The following is a 19,720-nucleotide window of genomic DNA, read 5'->3' as shown; positions in this document are numbered from 1 at the left end:
ACTGTGCCACCCTTTTGCGACGCGCTTTTATCGCCGCCGCCCTCCGGCACGGGAACCACCTTTCGGTTGCAACATCGCTGCGTCATCGCTGTGCAAGCCTGTGACAATCCCTTAAGAGCTACGTTCTTAAAAGGGTCCGCTTTAGCCCTACGTTCATTTCCGAGGGTATAATACTCTAACGCCAAGCGTCGCGAATTCGAACGTGCCGTTTGTGCGCCGTGTACTCATTACTGCACGGATTTGCGTACAATGCTTGATGTAGACATCTTTTCAGTAGCCATCGCTTTCAGATAAAAAAAAAAAAAAGTTGGCGTCACTGTAAGGAAGCTCTGTGAAGAAAACGGGTCGGGGGTGTGCGACTTCCAGCCATCGGGTGACAGCTCTTTGTCCCTCATTTTCTAACATCAGGTGGGATGAAGAATTCAGAGAAATTGTCGGGATAAAATACTGTCTCCTGCCTCTGTCCGAACTCGTCTTTCGCACAACTCGGACTAGCAGCACAGGATAGACCAAATGCTTAATGTTGCTGATTGGAGGCATACCGATTTCGCAAGTTTTAGTGGCGCTAACAATTTTTTATACTGGTTGTTGAATGTGTGTAGGTTAACGCAATTTGCACGTGATGATTCTTTGAGTCCTTCGTGATTTTTGTATTACATGGTTACGTTATTTCCTGCCGACACCAAAGAGCACCGTGAAAAATTTTTTTGCGCTGTTACTGCTGCCAATGTGTGAAAGGAAGTTATCAAACCCACCCGAAACTGCAGTGCGTATAAGTTTAAACCTCTGCAAACTGGCTCGCAGCGCTGAGTGCTTGCAGCATGCAGAGGTGAACATTCATTGCACAGAGGGCATTCATTTGCCTGGGACGATGCGCGTGCCTTTTCGGAGTTTCTGATTTTGCATAATTCACGAAGAAGAGCGAGACTACATCGCTACGAGGGACTTTTCGAGAGTTTGTGTCCAGCCAGGCGGCAAACTCAGTTTTAAAAATATCGCTCCTTTCGCCAAAATTGCCAACTGAAAGCCGTCACGCGGCGACCGTCACGCGGCGCTGCGCTCCACTTTCGGGCAAAAATCACCATCCCCGGACCGCGAAGGATGAATTGCCCTGGCGGAACCCGCAGAGCAACGAAAAGCCATTAGCGCACGGCTCCCTCGCATCGAGCGAGCAAGACGGACCGACCGCGCCGGCTACACAGCCGTAGTGCGTAGTACGTGGAGAGCGCAGTTCTCCCGTTCCCCCTCCTCAATGGTTTCCTTACGACTGCTGGCTGCGGGGCCCAGGCGGGCACAAACACGTACACCCGTACGCGCTCACTCGCCGCTGCTCAGCTTTCGCTTTCGGGCCTGCACCGCAGGCTATCTCCTCAAAACAGCGGGACCTCTTTTAGACCCCCGGGGGCAGATTTGAAGAGCCGGAGACACGACGTTCGTCTCCCATGGGGGGCCGTGTCTCTCTCTGGCTGCCGTGCTACTTCCTTGCGCACCGCGTCTCTGGAGAGACTGACGTGCCGAAAGTCAGAGACTGACTGACTGTTCCTACTGCTGACCCTTGCGCCCTCTCGTATCGCGCCTCTCAGCTTGGGGCGGTGGCAGAATGCGGTGTTATGCGGAGTTCCTGCTTCGGTGCTCTCTCCCTCAAGGCCCCGATGTCTTGCGGAACGGCGCGCTTACTGTCACAGCCAGTGTGTGAGCGAACGAGGAGCGAGCGCTCTAATTCGCGGACTTTTCCTGCTTAGTCCTGCTTTCTTTATCGGTTTGTTTTATTTGGCTTCATCTGCCAGGCGTCGCTGTCTTAGTCCGGATAACAGCGCTGCATTCATTCGTTTAAGCGGGCATAGTGGACATGTTTCCGTACGACCAGAGCCAGGAAAAGCCACGAACGGAAGACGTTACACGCCGCGAACACTCTGTTAAACGAGGGCGTGTCAGACAAGCTAATAAGCATCAGTAAAACCCGCATTGATATTTTACGAGCGCCGGGTTTCTGATGCGTAAAGGGTGCTGAACGGCACCGCCGCAAAAGTTAAATTCTAACGCAGTTCTTGTTTCCCGGGAACAGACGCGCGGCGCCACTAACCGAAACGCGGGCCGCCGGCACATTTGCTCAGTTTGTCGCCAGTCGCCCCTTCTCCCTTCCTCCCCCCCCCCCCCCCCCCCCTTCCCTCGCAAAGTGCCTGCAAGCTGCCTGGTCATCGTTCGAACGGCTTCTTCCTCATCCGGCGCCAAAACTTTGGCCGGGCGAGTTTTGGACAGGCGTCGCCCATACTTTCCTCGGGCCTCGCCCGGCTGACTTGGCCGCCTGCCTCGCGAGAAAAGGTCGAGGAGCGGTGGCGGCCGATAATCGATTTTTCTGATCTCGCGGCCTGCTGCTTCCCCCCCCTGCGGGTCTCGCGCGCGCGCGGCAAAGTTGTTGTCTTCGGACGCAGAGCGGCGGCATGGAGGCCGCCGCTGCTGTCTTTTGCCCGTCTAGGTGGTGTTGCACGCACGGCCGCCCTGCTCTGTGTGTGCGAGACAATGCCCCGCAGACAGACACCGCCCACGCTGCTGCTTCTGCAGCGGCCGGCTTCGGCCCACCGTCGTTCATACGCGTTATGTGCGTGGTCGGGATGCTGCTGGGGCTGCAGGTTTCTGTCGCACATCGCGATGGCTTCCATCTGGCCCCTTTCGCGCGTCCAGGGCAGGAAAGAAAAAAGGAAGATGGAAGGCCTCGTGCCACTCCCGCATGTTGCTGCTCTTGTGCTTATCTTCTTTCGCTGTTTCCCTCTTTTCGTCTTGCTTTTTTTTTTCTTGTTCTTTCTCTCTCTCTGCTTGGTTTCTCTTTCTGTTGTTCCTTGGGCGCGAATCCAGGACCTGACTGTGATTTGTGAGGGTGCCATCTGCAACACTGGATTTTGGGGCTTCTGCTTTCTTTACTTATTTTTTTCTTTTCGCGGCCCACTGGCAACTTTGGGAAACAAATCTGAGAAAACCGGTTACATTGATGGCTGCGCAGCTGTAATTCATTTGACGTGCGACAAATGGCGGGATCGCCTAAGGCGGTGTGGTAGCTCGTTTTATCTTCGGCTCTCGCGGTTTCTAAAAGCCGTTGTACTGTCTCCCTGCCCCCTTTCCTTCTTCAGTTTCGTTTTCTTTTTCTTCTTTTTTCTTTTGCGCATTTGCCGGTACCAGTTGTCGTATCCCATACATCTCTTAGGGATTTGAGAGCTGCTTGCTCTTTGTGCAATATTTTTTAGCTTTTTCCTAGTCCACATGGGCTGATTTAATAGCATCAATGAACGAACGGTCTATGCGAACTCTACAGGCTCTTGGTTAGAACTACCAGTGTGCACAACTTAGCGCAGAAAAAGTTGAAATATGGCGTGAATGTTAATGAATAGAAATGAGGTCACAAATTGTACACTCGGGGCTGGACTTGTGTAGGGTGCTATTGACGACCTTGTCGTGTCGATCGTAGTGCGGTAACGCGCAACCTAGCGAGAAGAGCGAGCATTTTTTAGCGCATCCGGCTTCCGCGCTCTGTCGAAGCCACATGTGGCGTGCGTAAGCTAACTGGGCTACGTCAAAAGTATCTGCCTGGGAATGTTATCAGTGAAATGCGCGCCCGTAATCTTTCAGAATGGGGTCTCGCATTTATCGCGACCCAAGCGGCAGACGGCAGCAATTTATAGGCCCGCAGTGAAACGACTGCAGCGCCACCTGAACACGGCAGCTTAGCTATGGCAGCAAGCAGCAGACAATAGAGAGAGGGGGAGAGAAAAAGTGGTATAGGAAAGACAGGGAGGTTAACCAGAGCGATGCTCCGGTTGGCTACCGTGCACTGGGGAAGGGAAATGAGGCTGGCGTAAGAGGAAAGGAAGTAGAGAAATGCGGTCCGGAGCAAGCACAGCTAGCGGTCACACACACGCTGGTAGTCACAGGCCGCTGAAGTTGTGCCATCCAGCTGCCGGTTTCTGATCATAGCCGAGCATCACAGCCACCGAGCCACCGCGGTGGTGTAAGTAATCGTCATTTAGACAGTTGATGTTGTTATTCCGTTTTAAAGTTCGATGCACAAGTTAGAAAAAATAACAAAAGAAGTAAATTGTTCCTGAGCACCAACTATGCGTCCTCTATCCTAATACTGACCCGTGCACGAAGGCTTGCTCTGCAAGTCATATTGTCTTTTTACGCGCTTCATTGGCTTGTCAGATTCAGCTGAAGTGCGCACGTCGAGACACATTCCCGGCGTACAGAAAAGGTCACAGCCGTGTCCGTTCCAGCGCCCGCAATAACCGGCGCTTGGGCGACGCTTCTGGTGCGCTTCGCCGTCGCCGTGTACGCCCCTGGAATTCCTTCCGTTCTTCGCCGCCGACGTGGGGGAGGGCGCTGCTGTCGACGCCGTCCCTCCTTCATATCTGTCGATGCTCGCACGATGACGCCCGTTCTGCCTCGTTGGAGCAGCAACAACGGTCTTGAAAACGAAAATATTGCTCGAGTTTTTTTTTTTTTTCGACTTGACTTTCTTTCCTTGTTTCTCTCTTTTTTCGGCCTTGTCGCGAAGGAATGCTTCTTTCATTTTTCCGTCGCTGCGACGTTATGAACCACTTCGGTGTTTCCTTGAATCGTCTTCCCCTTCGAAGCGAGCGCCTCTGCAACTCGCGCTCGGATCGTCGTCGGAAAGCAGCGAGCGCCGCGTTTCGCACGAACCCGCGCTTCGCGTCTGCTTGAAGAGGAGAGTGCCCGGGGCACATTTTCCGCGAAACAGAAATACAAGAGGCGTAAACAAGGCGAACCGATGCTACGCGGTAAGAAGACGTTGCTGGTACTTGCAGTTGCCTTCTCGAGGTTTTAGTCCCGCCGCGTAGTTTTCTCCGGTTTTCCCACTCGAGCTCCCGCTGCGCCTTGTTACACAGTGCCGGCTTGTTGGTGCTACCGTGCACTGTTCGGCTCGTGTAGTGGAATAAGCTACGGTTCGTGGTTGGCAACGGGGGACGCCCTGTGATGAAACCGCGCTGCAGCGGCGCGATGCAAATGTCGAGAGTCATGCTTGTGAGGCCTCCTGCTGGAGACCTGCTACAGCGGGTTTTATCCGATCTCTTGGTGCGCCACCTACATCCCACATTTTTCCTCCTATTCATAGAGTTTCTAAATATTATCTTGAGACAAAAGTAGTGCAATCGTCAATGCGAGTTTCTCAGAGCCCGTCATCCACGGCGGGAATGCCGGGAAGGCAAGATTAAGTATTTCGCTTGGCTAGTGTTAGGCCGAAAACATAGACTCCATGTCTCGGAATCGGAGCTGCAGTGCGATGCTCTACCCTTTGCGGGGATTAAATTATTTAAGTAATGCGTTTTCCACTTCTTCAGTATACTTAACGCAAGCGAAAGTTAGGTGTTAGGCTAGTGTAGAAACTTTCGCAGCACTTAATTCTGCGAGATTTGCCTTGGGGAGAGTCGTACTGTTACGCCTGAATCCACGTTTTATGCCCAATAATAGCCAAGCCAAATCCAAACGCACAACCTCATCTTCCTGTCATTGCTACACCTCTCCATGGTGTATGGCCGTCATGGCGCCGCTCCCCTCCTCCCGCCTATGTAAGTTTAAAAAAGACTATGCTGCTCTGCACGTTTGATGAACGGTGCCGTTTAATGCAAGGACTGCATTTAATATCAACATTTCTCTTTCCCGTCCCCTTCCGCATGTATTTCTACGTCTGCGGACAGGCCTAGAAATAGCAGTGCAGGTGAAGTTCATCTCGGTGACCGAACGGAGTGGCCTATGTCTTTATAACCGTACAGACAACATGCAGGGACACGTGCACACAAGCGCTCTCGTGTGCATTTGAAATGAAATGTAGCATGTAGTTATGGGGAGCCTGCGCTGCCCAGATGGCACTGCAGTTATTCCACTATTCGACTAAAAACTGCTACCGTCAGTCGCTTGGGCCGCTACAAACGCGAGGGCACATTCTGAACGAATAGAGGCCCGCGTTTGGTTGATAGCACTATCTGTCTCGCTTCTGTAGACATAACCCCGATAACTGGCACGCACCACGTGTGGCTTCGACGGCGCGCAGAAGCTTACGCCAATAAGCTCAGGAAGGTGGCATGGAATAGCACTACGAGTGCACCGAAAACTGCTTGCTCCTCTCGCTAGGCAGTGTGTTACGGCGCTACAATCGACACGGCAAACTTCAGCGCAGGTTCCCCATACAAATGTTCACGTACATAATATAAATATATATTGACCTCCATAAAAGTACCTACACTTACGCGCACACCTGAACTAGGAGCAGTTTCATTTACCGTAATCCACGAAGGTATGCGCTTATGGAAGTCAGAACTGTTATGAACTAGGCTTTTCAAGCACTCCACTTATGCAAAATTCATAATTGTCATTATCATCAGCCGCATCCGCTCACCCAACTGTCTGATGGTCTGCCTTCCGCTGCTGCGTCTGCGCCCCCTTGGGGTGCATTCCGTTATCCTACGCGTATCAAACTTTGCCTCTGCGACGTCAGTGCACGTTAGGGAACCCCAGGTGGTCGAAATTTCCGGAGCCCTTCACTACGGCGTCCCTTATAGTGTGAGTCGCTTCGGGACGTTAAACCCGAGTTAACCAGAGCAAACCAAACTTTTCCTCTAGATGTCTTAGGCTGAACAAATTACCGTAATCGTTTCACTCAGATGCGATACGTTTAGAGCATATGGCAGCCATTGTATAATATTTCGAAAGAAGTAACGGAAAGGTACGAGCAGCGTGACTGCATGTTCGCAGAAAATTACAAAGCGAATTCTTCCTTTGACCAGCATTTCCATGGCACATTTATTCAAAATTTTCTCCTGTAAGGGAAACATTTTAAAAATCTATATTTTACCGCATAGGTGGCGCGAGATCGCGCAATGCCAGCACCCAGCAACCCTGAAAGGATCGCTCGAATTCAGCTCCAGTATGTGCTATATCGTGGTAGAGTACAAAGCAGTTTATGCAGCGCAAACCTTTGGCGGCACTCCCGGCGGCAGCAGCGCGGCGCGATGAGCTAGCTTGAACCGCGTTCGTTTGTTTCTCGCACGGCCTCTGTGTCGACGGGTTCTTGCCATGCGCATGGTAATCCCCCTTGCGCCGCATGGACTTCAGGATCTGCTCCGTCCGGGGCTAGCGTGTCTAGGCTAGTCTCACTTCGCTTCTCCGCGCGCTTGTTCCAAAGCGATGAGGAGGCAATTCAGGTTCCGCACGTATGCTGAGCTTTTGCATTTTTCTTCTTCGCGATCCGCAGAGCTGCAGTGGGCTCCTTTTTCACGAGCCCTTTGTGACCCGACTCCTCTTTGATGTCGTTGTTAGGGTAATTGGGCGCGCTCTCTGAGAAGCGCCTCTGTCGTGGCTTTGAGGCTGCGCGCTGTGGAGTTCCGATAAGAGTGCGCACTTACACTCCCGGCTCGGCTCACGTTTTGCAGAGTGATCCCGCATCGGCCACCGGGGCTTCCGGCTTGATTGAGCGGCGTGCTGAATCGGGTGGAGGAGGGGGGGGGGGGGGGGATTTCAGGTGCCTTGTTCGACGAACCGACCGCGTGTTCTTCGTGGTTCTTCCGATCGCTTGACCGCGTGCACAGCGCGGTGAGTTCATATCAACTGCAAAATATACGGCCCCACGCACCTACAGCACGTGTCGTTAGTGAGCTTTCTGCTCAGATCCGTGTGTTTTCTTTTATTTTTTAATTTTTTTCCCCTCTAACAGCAAGACGAAAAACTTACTGTCTCCTTGATTCTTCCAAAGGCGTTTCACACATCAACGGTGCTGGCAGGTGCACCGAGGTATTTCTAATATCGTGTGTAACTTCTATAGAAGCCCATATGTCGGGATAATAGCAGCACATGGAGCGCATCAGCATCCCCTAGGTGAAGTGCGGGCAAGTTAATTTGGAAGGAAGTGACCTATAAGATAACGTCATGGAATCATAGGCCTTTAGCTCGCGTTATGGGGTCTTTTGCAATATTTGATGTCCGCAACCCCAAACCTTTCATTTCGAAAATATCGCTGCATTTGAACGCACGCCAGTATTTGTGCGCCATCTACAGGGGTGCTTCTCAAGCTTCGCTGCCTGAGCAATAACGGCTCGATTAAGCGAGGTAGTTAAAAGGCGTTGCGTCCTGACGATACTTTACATTCCCCTGTTCGCCGCGTTTTACGCTCCTGTATTTAAATTCGATTAAATGCGGGTGCCGAGCTAGCGCCTGCTTTCTGTAGCTTAACTGAATGGGTAGATTCAACGCGAATGCTCGACACTTCGGAGGAAACCTGAAGTCCTTTTGCCCCTATTTCTTTCCTATTCTGTTGGGCATGCAGGTTCACGCGACAATCCTTTTAACGCTTTCAGTGTCGTTCTCGCAGAAGAAAGTGCCGCTTCGCACGTGCCGTTTTCTCATAGCTTGAGCCGGCTCTTCGCTGAATCAGGTTCCGTGCTGAGCATCAAAGGCTGCCCTGCTTCCTTCGCAAATCAATTTATCGCTACACACGACACCAGGTGTGCACTGCCAAGGCGCTAAAAGAGAGCGGCGCGCTTTCCTAATGGCGCGTGACGCTCGGCAGCACTAAATTCCACCTCCGCACATATCGGCTGGTGTCTGTTCTTGTTGCAATGCTCGCGTTTTTCTATTATTTTGTATGCTCATTTTTGCGCGAGATTTAACACAAACAGTTGAGTTGTACGGCTCTCTCGCGTCATGCGCTTCGCTCTCGAAAGCGCTTTCGGATTTGCCTTTATGTGGCGATTGGATCTATTTATTTAAAGCAGAACCTAAACAGCACTTCAACGTCTTCGCCGAGCGTGCGACGCCGCACGCAGCTGTTTGGCGTCCTTTTCATTTGCCTTTCCGTGAAGCCTGTGTAGTGCTTGCGTGTTACTATAATCTCATACATTAGCTTTCGCTTGTATCGATGGCAGTGGGCGAGTCTCCTGCTCGTTTTTATTTCTGAGCGATCGACCGGTGTGCAGCCCTCACCCGACTGTGCGTCGAAGCGGCTCTCGCATCTGTCGAACAGAAAACATTTCGAGACGGTGAGCGACGCCGGCGGAACTTCCCCTTTGTAGAGACGCCGTGCCTGAGGAAACGGGCTGAGCTAGCCGGCCGTTAGCGAAGGTTGTGGAGGGCGGGAGTGCACAAGGGAAGGAGTCTAATGCACGGCGTTCTTCAATTTATCCGAGTAGCACTTAGGATGATTCGGCCTTACCCGCACTGCGCCATCCGAAGCGCCGCCAGATTTTCTTACCGTGCGCTGCGCTTCGAACGAATGTAAATCGGTCGCAGCCGCGAAAAAATGCGGGTGTTTTGTGTCACTTTGCTTCTTTGGCCGATGTACGGAATGAGATGGGAAGCTGTCTGTGGCCTACGGGTCTGACCTTAATTAATGGCATTATAATAGTGATCAATTTCATAGCAGCTCTTTTTTTTTTGTACTCGTAGCTTATAAAATAAATCCTGTCATATGACGTTTTTGTTGCGGAAGCAACACTACGTTAGGTGTGAGCGATTTCGCGGAGCCCCGAATAGCCCCAGCCGCGCATGCGCGAGGTGCGAGTGACGTCAGAGCAGCGCGGAGCCGCCGCCGACTCCTCCGCTGCGCGGGTAATTCAGAGGTGCCGCCGCCGCTGCGATTGCCGCGCCGTTGCTTCCGCAGTTCTACTCGGGATGGCCATTGGTCAAACCACAGACAATTTTTTAAACTCCACATTACCGTTTACCTATTCTCTACGATACTTCACCGTGTACGGAATTCAACAGCTCAGTGCGTGAGGCTGCGCTTTCCATTACAGTCGTGGTGGCTGTATTTATGCTGAGGAACATGTGCGGAAATAGCGGTACATGTTCACAGGCGATTAGAATATATAATGTTTTCTCTAGTGCGCCGTGGGGGAGTCAATGGCATGTAAAATTCAAATGAATGCGAAAAAAAGTAGTTTATATGTGCCCTACCAACTGTAGGGGCAGTGTTCTAACGTTCACCCAAGCTCACTCAGCATTTTCAGCCTTTGTGTTATCAGTGTATCATATTGCTTCCGTTGTTTTTGAGCTGCAGAATTTCCAGAAGCTTGGCTGTCCTATCTCTGGACGGAACTTACCATACTGAGTACTGCTTCAAAATTAATGGATTGTAGAAGGAATTTCAAATCCAGCGATGTTCTTTCTCCATAGTGAGAGCTGCTTTTCTAATTTCTGGCACCCCTTTCACATAGTTTTTTTTTTTCTTTTTTGCTGTCTCTATCGTCTCACGTCTCGAAATAAATTGCGTCCTGTTTACACGCCATTGTTTAACTTTCTCAACAGCAGGTAGCGGTTTTGTGAAGCGACATATGCGATTACTGGGTATTCTAGCAACCAGTAGGGGCGTTTCTTTGAAGTGAGAAGAGGTCGGTGGCTTCGTTTTTGATCAAACGCACTACCGGGATCTCCGAATAACCAAAGGGCTTATTTCGACTACCCAGAGCACTCGACTTGTGTTGCGCTGCAGAATCATTCGCGACGCAGTGGAAGGAGTTCCGGAAGGGGGGGACCCCTGTGAATCTGCGCGAAGAAAAGCCACGCCTATTTTTCTGCCATATTCTGCGTCTACAGAGGAATGAGGCGATTTGACTGCAAGGCTTCGAACTGCTTACCGCGCTTATTAAAAGAACTTAGCTGTGGCAACTCCCCTGCAGTGAACGGCCAGCGATAAAGAAATGAAAGATAGCTCGGAATAAAGCATCTCGGTTCTGATCCTTTCATTTAGTTGTTCTTGAAAAGCATCCGATTCACCGCTTTGAAATCAGAACCGCAGCGATGCCCCTCGGCTTATAGTAATAGAGCTAACGCAACGGTGCAACCACAACTGACGAATTATGGAAACCAGCTTATCCAATTCTACTTTTTTTTTTCTGAGCTGTTGCTATTTTCTTGTCCACGAGCGTTTGACTAGCACGTAATGCTTACCACCGCTACTAAAGTCCATACAACTCCATACTATAATTGTTCCCAGTAATACTTGATTCACTGCTCTGCTCTTTCTGCGTATGTTAACGTTTATACGGCAGAAAAATAAAAAAAGAAACATTTGAGGTTGAAAAATTTTAATTTAAAAATGTTGCCGCCAGTCAATCCAAACTCGTGATATCCTTACTGAAAAAGATGGGTTTCCACCGTATTGACGGGAATGGCGATGTAGCCTAGCCTCTGTGATCCGCGTCCAAATCAGTGTCCACTCAAGCATTTTGCTTGCGAAATCGGCCGGTGATGGCGACACCTGTGTTTAGTTTTTGGTCTCTTTGCTATTAGAACGCGCTACCCTGACGCTACAGGCCATCTTCTGTTCGCCCTCAATGTCCCATAAATGTTAAGTTAAGCTTCTAGCTTCTATACGTTGATCGCTGACGCGTCGAATTCAAATTGTGCGACTCCACTTGCCACAAACTTCGCACCGGAGATTCTTTTTTTCACTATCACTTGCCCGCCAATTCCTTCTCATCTTCTTTTCCTTTTCCGTCTCTCGCTTCACTTCTCGGATATCAAGAAGCTCACGGATGCGTAAATTATATGCAACGAGAGAACGTACACGGCGCGCGCGCGCGTTCCACATAATGAGCTGCTCGGCGAGGCCCTTCATTGAAGCTGTCGGATCCGAGCGCGCGCCTATATCGAGTTAAAAACTTGGGACTCGCTTCGAATTTTCCCATTGCGGCGGGTTCCGCTCGTATCGTATCATCTCTTTGACTTCGTTACAAGCTTTCTCCCGCAGCGTGCCCCTCTTCCTCCTTCCCTCCCGCCTCCTTTTTTAATCCCCGCGTCGCCGCAGCTCCGCGTTATACGTCCATACCGCGCAGCTAGCTCGGATAAAAATCGCGCTGCCCGCGCTAATTTCATTTGCGAAAACGTTTCCAGTCATCGCCGCCGAAGCCGGTTTTCAGCGCGGATGCGGGGCCTCTCTTTGGCGGGTTCGAAAAGCCGCAGGCAGCGGAGAGGTTCGGTTTTATGATGCGCCCTCGGGACTCGCCGCATTTAGGCAGCCTGCTGGGCGAGCGGGAGTGGAACCGAAGTAGGAAGCGCAAAACAAAGAGGAACGACAGCCCGCGCAGTTTGCGCGAGCGTGGGTGTACACGGCGAAGCGTGGCCCTCTTCAATTCGTTTCCCCAGAAACTAATTGCTCCTTTCAGCCGAGAGTTTGATTGCAGCGCAGCGCTTTTCGGCGACCAAGCGCTCGCTTTCACTTGGTGCTGCGCACCGCAGTGAGAAGCGTCGAGTGCCTTATGAGCGAGAAAAAGGAGGCCTGGACTGGGTGGGGCATTCGAGCGCTGCGCCATTGTTTCCGTGAATGGAATGGCGGCCTCTCATTTCCCGTGTAAAGTGCAGGCTGAGTCTCGCGTAGCTGAGTAACGGGAGTTGAGCTGAAGCAGTCGGCGGATGAAGTGTTTCATTTGAAGTGGCCTTCGTTTCCTCCTCATCGATACTGGTTGTTGCACAAAACCTTCGACTGCATGTTTTCCAAAATTGAGCAACTCGCGGTCGGTAAAGTTTTTGCTTGCTTATGCCTTTCTGGTTCAGAGTTTCTTAGGATATCTGTTCATCGTCCGATGTTGTTGTTGCCTTTAATACCCTGCTGACAAAAAGTTCTATGATGCAATAACCTCATAGAGGCTTCATCATAGAATATCATACAATTTGTATGATATATTATACAATCTGTATGATGTTCTATGACATCTCTATGATGAATGTATGATTTTACAGAAATGTATGACATGTGTATGACAATTTTCTATGATATGCATAAGTCTATAATATTTCTATGACAAACTCTAAGAGTTTATTGCATCACACAATGTTTTTCAGCAGAGTATTTTTCTATTATGAATGCAGAAAGTTGAGTGTTTGATCCCGCCCCCTCGAAATTTTTTTGAAGTATTTGCGTGCTCACATTTTATTGAGGAAAGGTTTGATGGCTACGACGCTGTATCGATGGCTGACGTTCCTTTTGTTTAGGATTTGCGAGACTTCTTTCTGGGGTTTTCAGGCTGAATCTTAGGCGAGTTGGCTACTTTTCGTGGCCTATGCCGTGACGTAACGTACTCTCAACTGTTGTTTTACTTATTACTCGACTAGCGACTATGCTAGATAAAACAAGAAGACAAGAAGTATCCGAGAATGGCGCTTCCTTAACTGTCATAGACGCAAATCCGGAATGACATTTTATTTTCAGTGGCACGAAAGAAGACAATCTAATGCGATTGAAGAAAGTGGCATGAAATGGAATACAATGACAAGAGCTGAAAAGTTTGACCTAGGACCGCACTTGATTTGTTCGTTCAAGTGTTCTGGCGCTATTTATTCCGACGCAAGCGGCACCGCATGAAGTGCAACAGAATGTTGCAGTTTTGAAACCGTGACTCCCCTGCCGTACACTTACGGTATTTGTCTAAATCCGAGGCTCGCAACTGCACGTGTTTCCCGGTAACTGGATAAATTGTCACGAGGTGTCTCTGTCTTGTATTCTGCCACCGCTCAAAGCCTAGATATGACCTATAACTCAATCCATTGCTTCTCTTTGTTTGTTTTTTTGTACCACAGATGGTGACCCGGACAAAGAAAGTGTTCGTCGGTGGCCTGTCTGCGCCCACGACGCTGGAGGACGTCAAAAACTATTTCCAACAGTTCGGCAGGGTGAGTGCAGACTGCCCTTCTGCGCTGCTTCCTCCTCGCGCGCCAGCGCTCGCAAGGAACAATGAATCTACGTCCGCGTGTTTCAGTTTCGTCAAGGATAGAGTGTGCCTTTAGCAGGCGGATAGTGGACTTGTTTATACAACTTTTCACCGCCTGCTTCCGTCCCTGACTGTAAGATAGGTGCCACGCCTTACCATACATTCGCTGGCGCACGGCCTTGTGTTCTGCGCATAAACAAGTGTACGAAAATATCTGTAAATACGGGTACGAGCACAATTAAAAATCCGCCGCTTCCGTTGCTCTCGTGGCTCAGTGGATTAGCGCCTCGTTCTTGAACGCGTAAGAAAGAGGTTCGAATCGGCTTCTCACTCATGCATATATATATATGCCTTTCTCTCATTTTTATGGAAGCATTGAGAGCACGCATATTTATCATTTTCCTCTGGGGTTGTGCTCCCTCTTTGGTAGCATTATGATATGCTTTTAAGCAAACATTGGCCGTTAAACCACGCACTCGAAATCTATTTTTCACTCGTGTTTTTTTTTTTCCCCCTCGTTAACCAACAGTTAGCTACACAGAAATAATTTACCGCTATCCTCGAGAAATACGTTACTTTTAGGTTGCGTTCTTTGGTAGTTTGAAACCAAATTCGTCGTTGAAAGGCTTTCAGATGAGCCGAGAGGCGGAAGCAGAAATTGATGCATTTTACCGTTGCGCATGCGCAAAACACAAGATCGCGCACCGGGGAATGTCAGGTGCGGTGCCTTTCCTTTTTCTGTACCCTCCTTGTCACCTTCCTCGTCCAAAATGCCAGTGGGCTTCAACAGAGCCACAGCCTGTGGCAAACTGAATGGCGAGGCATTCCCTGCTTCCTGGGTGGACGCAGACGGTCACAGTACTGCCTGGAAAGGGCACATGGTTCTCCGTCATCGGTACTCCCACTCGTCGCCTCTGTACAGGCTTTTCTCTTCTCCCTCAATTCATTCAGCCCACTCGGTGATGCAAAGCCGCCATCTTTTTTTATCCCTGGCATCCCTTGCGTAGGCTGTCTTTTATCACTTTGTTTTGAATAATCGGGTTCACTTCGCGCTCTAAGTGAGGCGCGCGAAGCCCGTCGAAGCGGTGCGGTCGCCGAAAGACAACCCCTTGTTCAAATTGATATTCAAATTGTGATCCTCGTGCCCCGCTCTGCGCTCATCTTCTCGTTTTTGTCTTATGTGTATATATGCATGTTTCGTTCATCTCCATTTCGCGGCACTCCTTGGCGGCGCTTCCGTCGCGTGCCGTGCTCTTCTGCATTACCAAGACTCTCCTGTCGGGCGGACTCCTTCTGAAGCGCTCTCTGCGCGGCAGAGGAAGTTTTCTGCTTCACCGAGCCTCCAAGACACGTTACATGAATGTGTGAATGCAGCAGCTGATTACCGTTACGCGGAAATGGCGTTATTTTATTGTGACTGGAGATATTTGCCTGGTAGTACACCTGACAGTCTACTCCTGACGAGTATGGTTAAATATGAAGCGACACACACTCCCGTATATCTCTCGCATACGCACAGGTATAAGGCAGAATCCAGCCACACGCATTCATGCATTAACCATATACTTTTTTTGCATCATGGAAGTGTTACCTCAAACACCGTAGCCTCTTTGGGAATAGCGTAGACTTCTCAAATCATGGTAGTTCCAAAGCTCTCCGCACAGTGTATGTTCCAAATTCCGGCCCTCTAGCTGGTGTACACTGCAGACATCAACGTATTGCCGCGTCATTTGGGGCAGAAAAAACAGATTTATCAACACTTATCGAAAATAATCAGGCGCTCGCACTAGGTGACACCAAAGTTTACGAGAAGCCTTTCCTGCTTCTAAAGCGTCTAGAAACTGGTCCCAGTTGATGCTTAAATTTTAAGCAAACTTCTCATTTTTCTTGCGACTCGGGGGGGGGGGGGGGGGGGGGGGGAGGAAAATAGCGTAGAGGCGAAAGCGACGTGACGTTTTCGCATAGGTTTGCGACGTACGGACTCATTTCTCTGACGAAACGCAAACTTGCATATAGTCATTCCTCAACGGCTGTCGCCTTCGGCGGCAATTTCTGCGATGCCGAAACGTTGTCGACGCTAGAGTTTGACGCCGACGCTAAAACGCTGTGCGTTTCTTCCGCACCAACTGGCAAGTCGGCAAAAACTCGGCAGAGCCGCCGTCCTCGCATGCAACCAACGCAACAATGGTGAAGGGCCGAGAAGCGCGGGGCTTGGAACGAGAGCGTGAGAACAAACATTGTAAACCGGAAGATGGTTGGCAAACAGCGCCTCTTCCACTTGGGCGCGCGTGTTGACTTTCAGCCTTCCTGTTAAACTCCGCTAAACTCACGTGTACCGCCGCATTTTTCTTTTCTTCCTGCCGACCGCACTTATTCTCCTCGTCCTTCCTCAATTCATTCTTCTTTCCTTCGTTTAGTTTTTCGTCCAGAACACTTCTTACGCACACATGGTGACATCCGGCTATTTCAGTATATTTGGCGCCGTCACTTTCCAGAAAAAAAGGAGGAAAAGAAAAGGAAATATGTTCCCTATGTGCTGAAAAGCTATGAATTTGCGCCGTACATTTTCAGTTGTCCGCTCGAAAGAGTCTTCGCTTTGTTCAGGATATTTTTATTAATTCACTGTGTAAATTCATGACGCAGCAGAAAGCGCAAGCCTGAGAGCCGCATTGAGGGCGGTATTTGGGTGTGCGTGCGTGCGGGAATGTTCGAAATTGAAGCATACACCAGGTTCCGGAGCGGAGAAGCAAGAGCAATGTCAGGTGTTGTAGGCAGCTCGCGGAATAGCCCTGTATTAACTTTACGCAGCAGTTAGCTCTTTCTGATTCGCTGATGCGTACAGATGTCACTTTACCTTGCACGGAGACCGGGGCTTAGTTAGATGGAAGTTTCTCCTTTTATCCGAGCAGCATTTGTTCAATGCGTAAAAGACTAAAAGATAGTTTGCTGTACTCAGTTACCTGTAAACGTTCGGTCATCTACTGCTTGCCTTTAAGTTTTCTCATGTTCCTATCTTATGTCTTTCGCGATGCAAGATAAATTATATCTCTCTATTTCAGGCATGAATATTAAATGTAAATCGTCAATATTTCGTAATATTTTGTTGGAATTTACACACAGGTGCAGAAATCGCTTGCAAATAGAAGGTGTCATTCTGAAACGCAAGTTAACTGTCGCCTGGTAGACACGTCTACTACAACCTTCCGCGAATCAAAGAGGGAAATAACTGTCATTAACTTATTGTGAAAAGGTAAGGGCTTCGGAGCTTTTATTTCGTTCATTCCCGCCATCATGGGCACCGCCACACTTTATTTTACTGCTATTCTGATATTTTACGTTCGCCTACCACATCTCCAGGTTGCGTCGTGATTAAGAGTAAGCTCTTGCTGACATGCCCGTCCGTCACTGATTCCGCTTAGGCAGGCTGTTCTTTCTTAAACAAGACACATCCAGCTGGAGGCCCTATAGATCCAAAGATCCACGAACAGCTGGAAAAGAGGTGCAGAGACCTCGGCGCGTGTTCTGACTTGCGTTTCTTTCGGTGGTGCTCAGCGTGGGCCCCAGCGCCGCCAGTCGTCGCGCTCGGTGCTTGCCCCCTGGTGGACATCATGCGGAAGGAAAATTGTTTCGCACGCGCTGCCCCCTCACCCATTCGCTCTTTCATAAGTGTACTCGCTGGTAGCGCTTCGTCCAGGCCTCTTCGGTGTACAGCGCTTTCGTCAATTTTGTTTCCATTTTTCTTTGGGCCCCTCCGTTCCCTCTCTACAAACGCTCTGCCCCCTCAAAGCTTTATCGGCCACGCAGCGTCGTGCGCGTGAACCAATGCCTCCCCAACGCGCTTTGCGTAGATCAGGCAGCGGCGGCAGTTGTGCCAAATCTCGCCTTTAGGCGTGGGGAAGACAAAAGGCGCTATTTTCCACCGCCTGCGCTCGCGCCATCTTTCCTCCTCCTCCTCCTGCTCCCGGCCCTCCCTTTCACGCCTTCATGGTTTGCCACCCTTGATACGCGAGCCCCAAAGCGACAGCTATATGCAGCGCTGCTGGCGGCCCGAGGACGCGCCGTCGCGAAAATGCCACGGGCTCCCGGCGCCTCGAGCTAGGGGGCGACAGGTGCGCCTGACTCGCCGAGCATCTGGAACCAGCCAGCGTAGATGGGGGCGCTCAACTCTTCTCTCCCTCTTCCTCGATCACAACAACCGGTGCCCGCTGTCCTCCCTACGCACACACATTCCCTGCCTTCCACGCTCTCTTCCCTTCCTGCCCCGATGCAGGCCCCAACGCCATCGCCGCCCGAGCTCAGTCACTATAGGGCCGCCTTTCTCGGCGCCCTCCTCCGTGTTATGAAGACAATACGACGGGCACTGGGGCTCCGAGCTATCAGTGCCTGTCGCTTATGCGGGCTGCCGACGGCGCCGGTATAGTGGCGGCAGTTTGGTCCGTCGTCCACGACGCAATCTTGGCCGGCTGATACGCCGCCGCTGCACGCAGGAATATGGCTTCGAGTCTTCGGAGCCTTTTATGCGCGCATCACAGTGACGTACCCCTCCTTCTTCTCTCCGCTGAGTTCGCCTGCTTTTGGAGCGCGGTGCAGCACGGCCTGTGGTCCATTCCAGGTGGTTGTTCAGTCAAACGCCTTTTTGTGGGTGTATCTCAGATGAGGTCGGATTCTCGTTGATTTGAGGAATCTGGAGGGAACCCGTCGTTAGTTAACTTGTACCCGTAAAGCAGGCGCAGCCGAAAATTGAAAGGCATTTAGAGCTTTGGTGTAGCTCAGCTTGCCGACTAGTCTATTTTTGTTTGGATATAGTAAGCACGTGGCATAAAAAGGAAGCGAACTGAGGCTTTCATAATTGAGCGCCTGGATGACAGCTGCATTTGAGGGAGGGCTTGAAAATTGATGAGGAAATAATAATAATAATAATAATAATAATAATAATAATAATAATAATAATAATAATAATAATAATAATAATAATATAGTCTCATCACCGCCCCGCCACGGTGGCTCAGTGGCTATGGCGCTCGGCTGCTGACCCGAAAGCGCAGGTTCGATCCCGGCCGCGGCGGCTGAATTTCGATGGAGGCGAAACTCTACAGGCCAGTGTACTGTGCGATGTCAGTGCACGTTAAAGAAGCCCGGGTGATCGAAATTTCCGGAGCCCTTCACTACGCCGTCCCTCATAGCCTGAGTCGCTTTGGGACGTTAAACCCCAATAAACCAACTAAACCAAACCAATCCCATCCCTACCAGTAGAGTAGGCTTCACTGCAGGACACAGAGTACTCTCTAGTATCTCCAGTCGTTTGGGTTTTGCGGCAGTCAGAGCCACATTGTTCCAGCAAATTTCCTCAGCCCGTTACTGACTCTGACTCTCGGCCGCCTTCAGTTACGTTTTTATTCCTGTGATATCTATCCTGATATTCTAGGAAAAAAAACAAGTTTTGAGCACAACATACCCTTCCCTCCTTCATCTTCGCTTACTGATTTCCACTAAAAAAAAAACAATCTCAACTAGCGCATATTATGTGAAACAGCGGAACTGGACGACGGAGAGAAAGAACAAGGACGCAACACAGAGGAACGCTGTTCCAGCCAATATGCGCCTGTACCAACTCGCCCACGTTTCTATCCTCAACTAGCCTTCGATTTCTAATCTATGCTTCTTGAATTTTGTGTGTCTTGATGACACTACTCATTTAGCTAATAAGCTACGAACCGTGTATCCAGAGGCCGCTAGTTGCATACTCAGGAGATTCGCCATTCGTTTTCGTTTTTACACCGCCCACAAACTCGATCCCGCTTTGCAGTTATTATAACCAACGGCGCTAAGGTCCCTTACTCGCTTCCCATGGTGTCAGGTACGCTTCAGATCAACTCGCGAGCTGCTTACGAATCGCTTCGGTCCGCAGTTCGCTAGCTGAAAAGAAAACCTGCGGACGCACAAACGACGTTTCATAGATGCGCCGGGAGACCGGGCAGGTGGAAGTGTTCTCAAGGCGGTCTTCGTCCTGA

General features: G+C 50.2%; 1 protein-coding gene across 7 annotated transcripts in view; it reads left to right on the top strand.

The window, feature by feature from the left end:
- Rbp6 (RNA-binding protein 6) overlaps window positions 1–19,720 on the top strand; it is a 526,892-nt gene that overhangs the window by 249,420 nt on the left and 257,752 nt on the right. For all 7 annotated transcript variants that reach the window (XM_089575092.1, XM_089575089.1, XM_089575090.1 and 4 more), the window contains one exon: window positions 13,579–13,671. In XM_089575092.1, coding sequence (XP_089431218.1) covers window positions 13,579–13,671 — 93 coding nt within the window. The remainder of the gene's footprint in view (window positions 1–13,578; window positions 13,672–19,720) is intronic.

The sequence above is a fragment of the Amblyomma mixtum genome, chromosome 2 (genome assembly GCF_055824585.1).
Source record: "Amblyomma mixtum isolate Tamu chromosome 2, ASM5582458v1, whole genome shotgun sequence".
NCBI lineage: Eukaryota > Metazoa > Arthropoda > Arachnida > Ixodida > Ixodidae > Amblyomma > Amblyomma mixtum.
The sequence above is the reverse complement of the archived record's forward strand: the minus strand, read 5'-3'. Positions and strand labels throughout refer to the sequence as shown.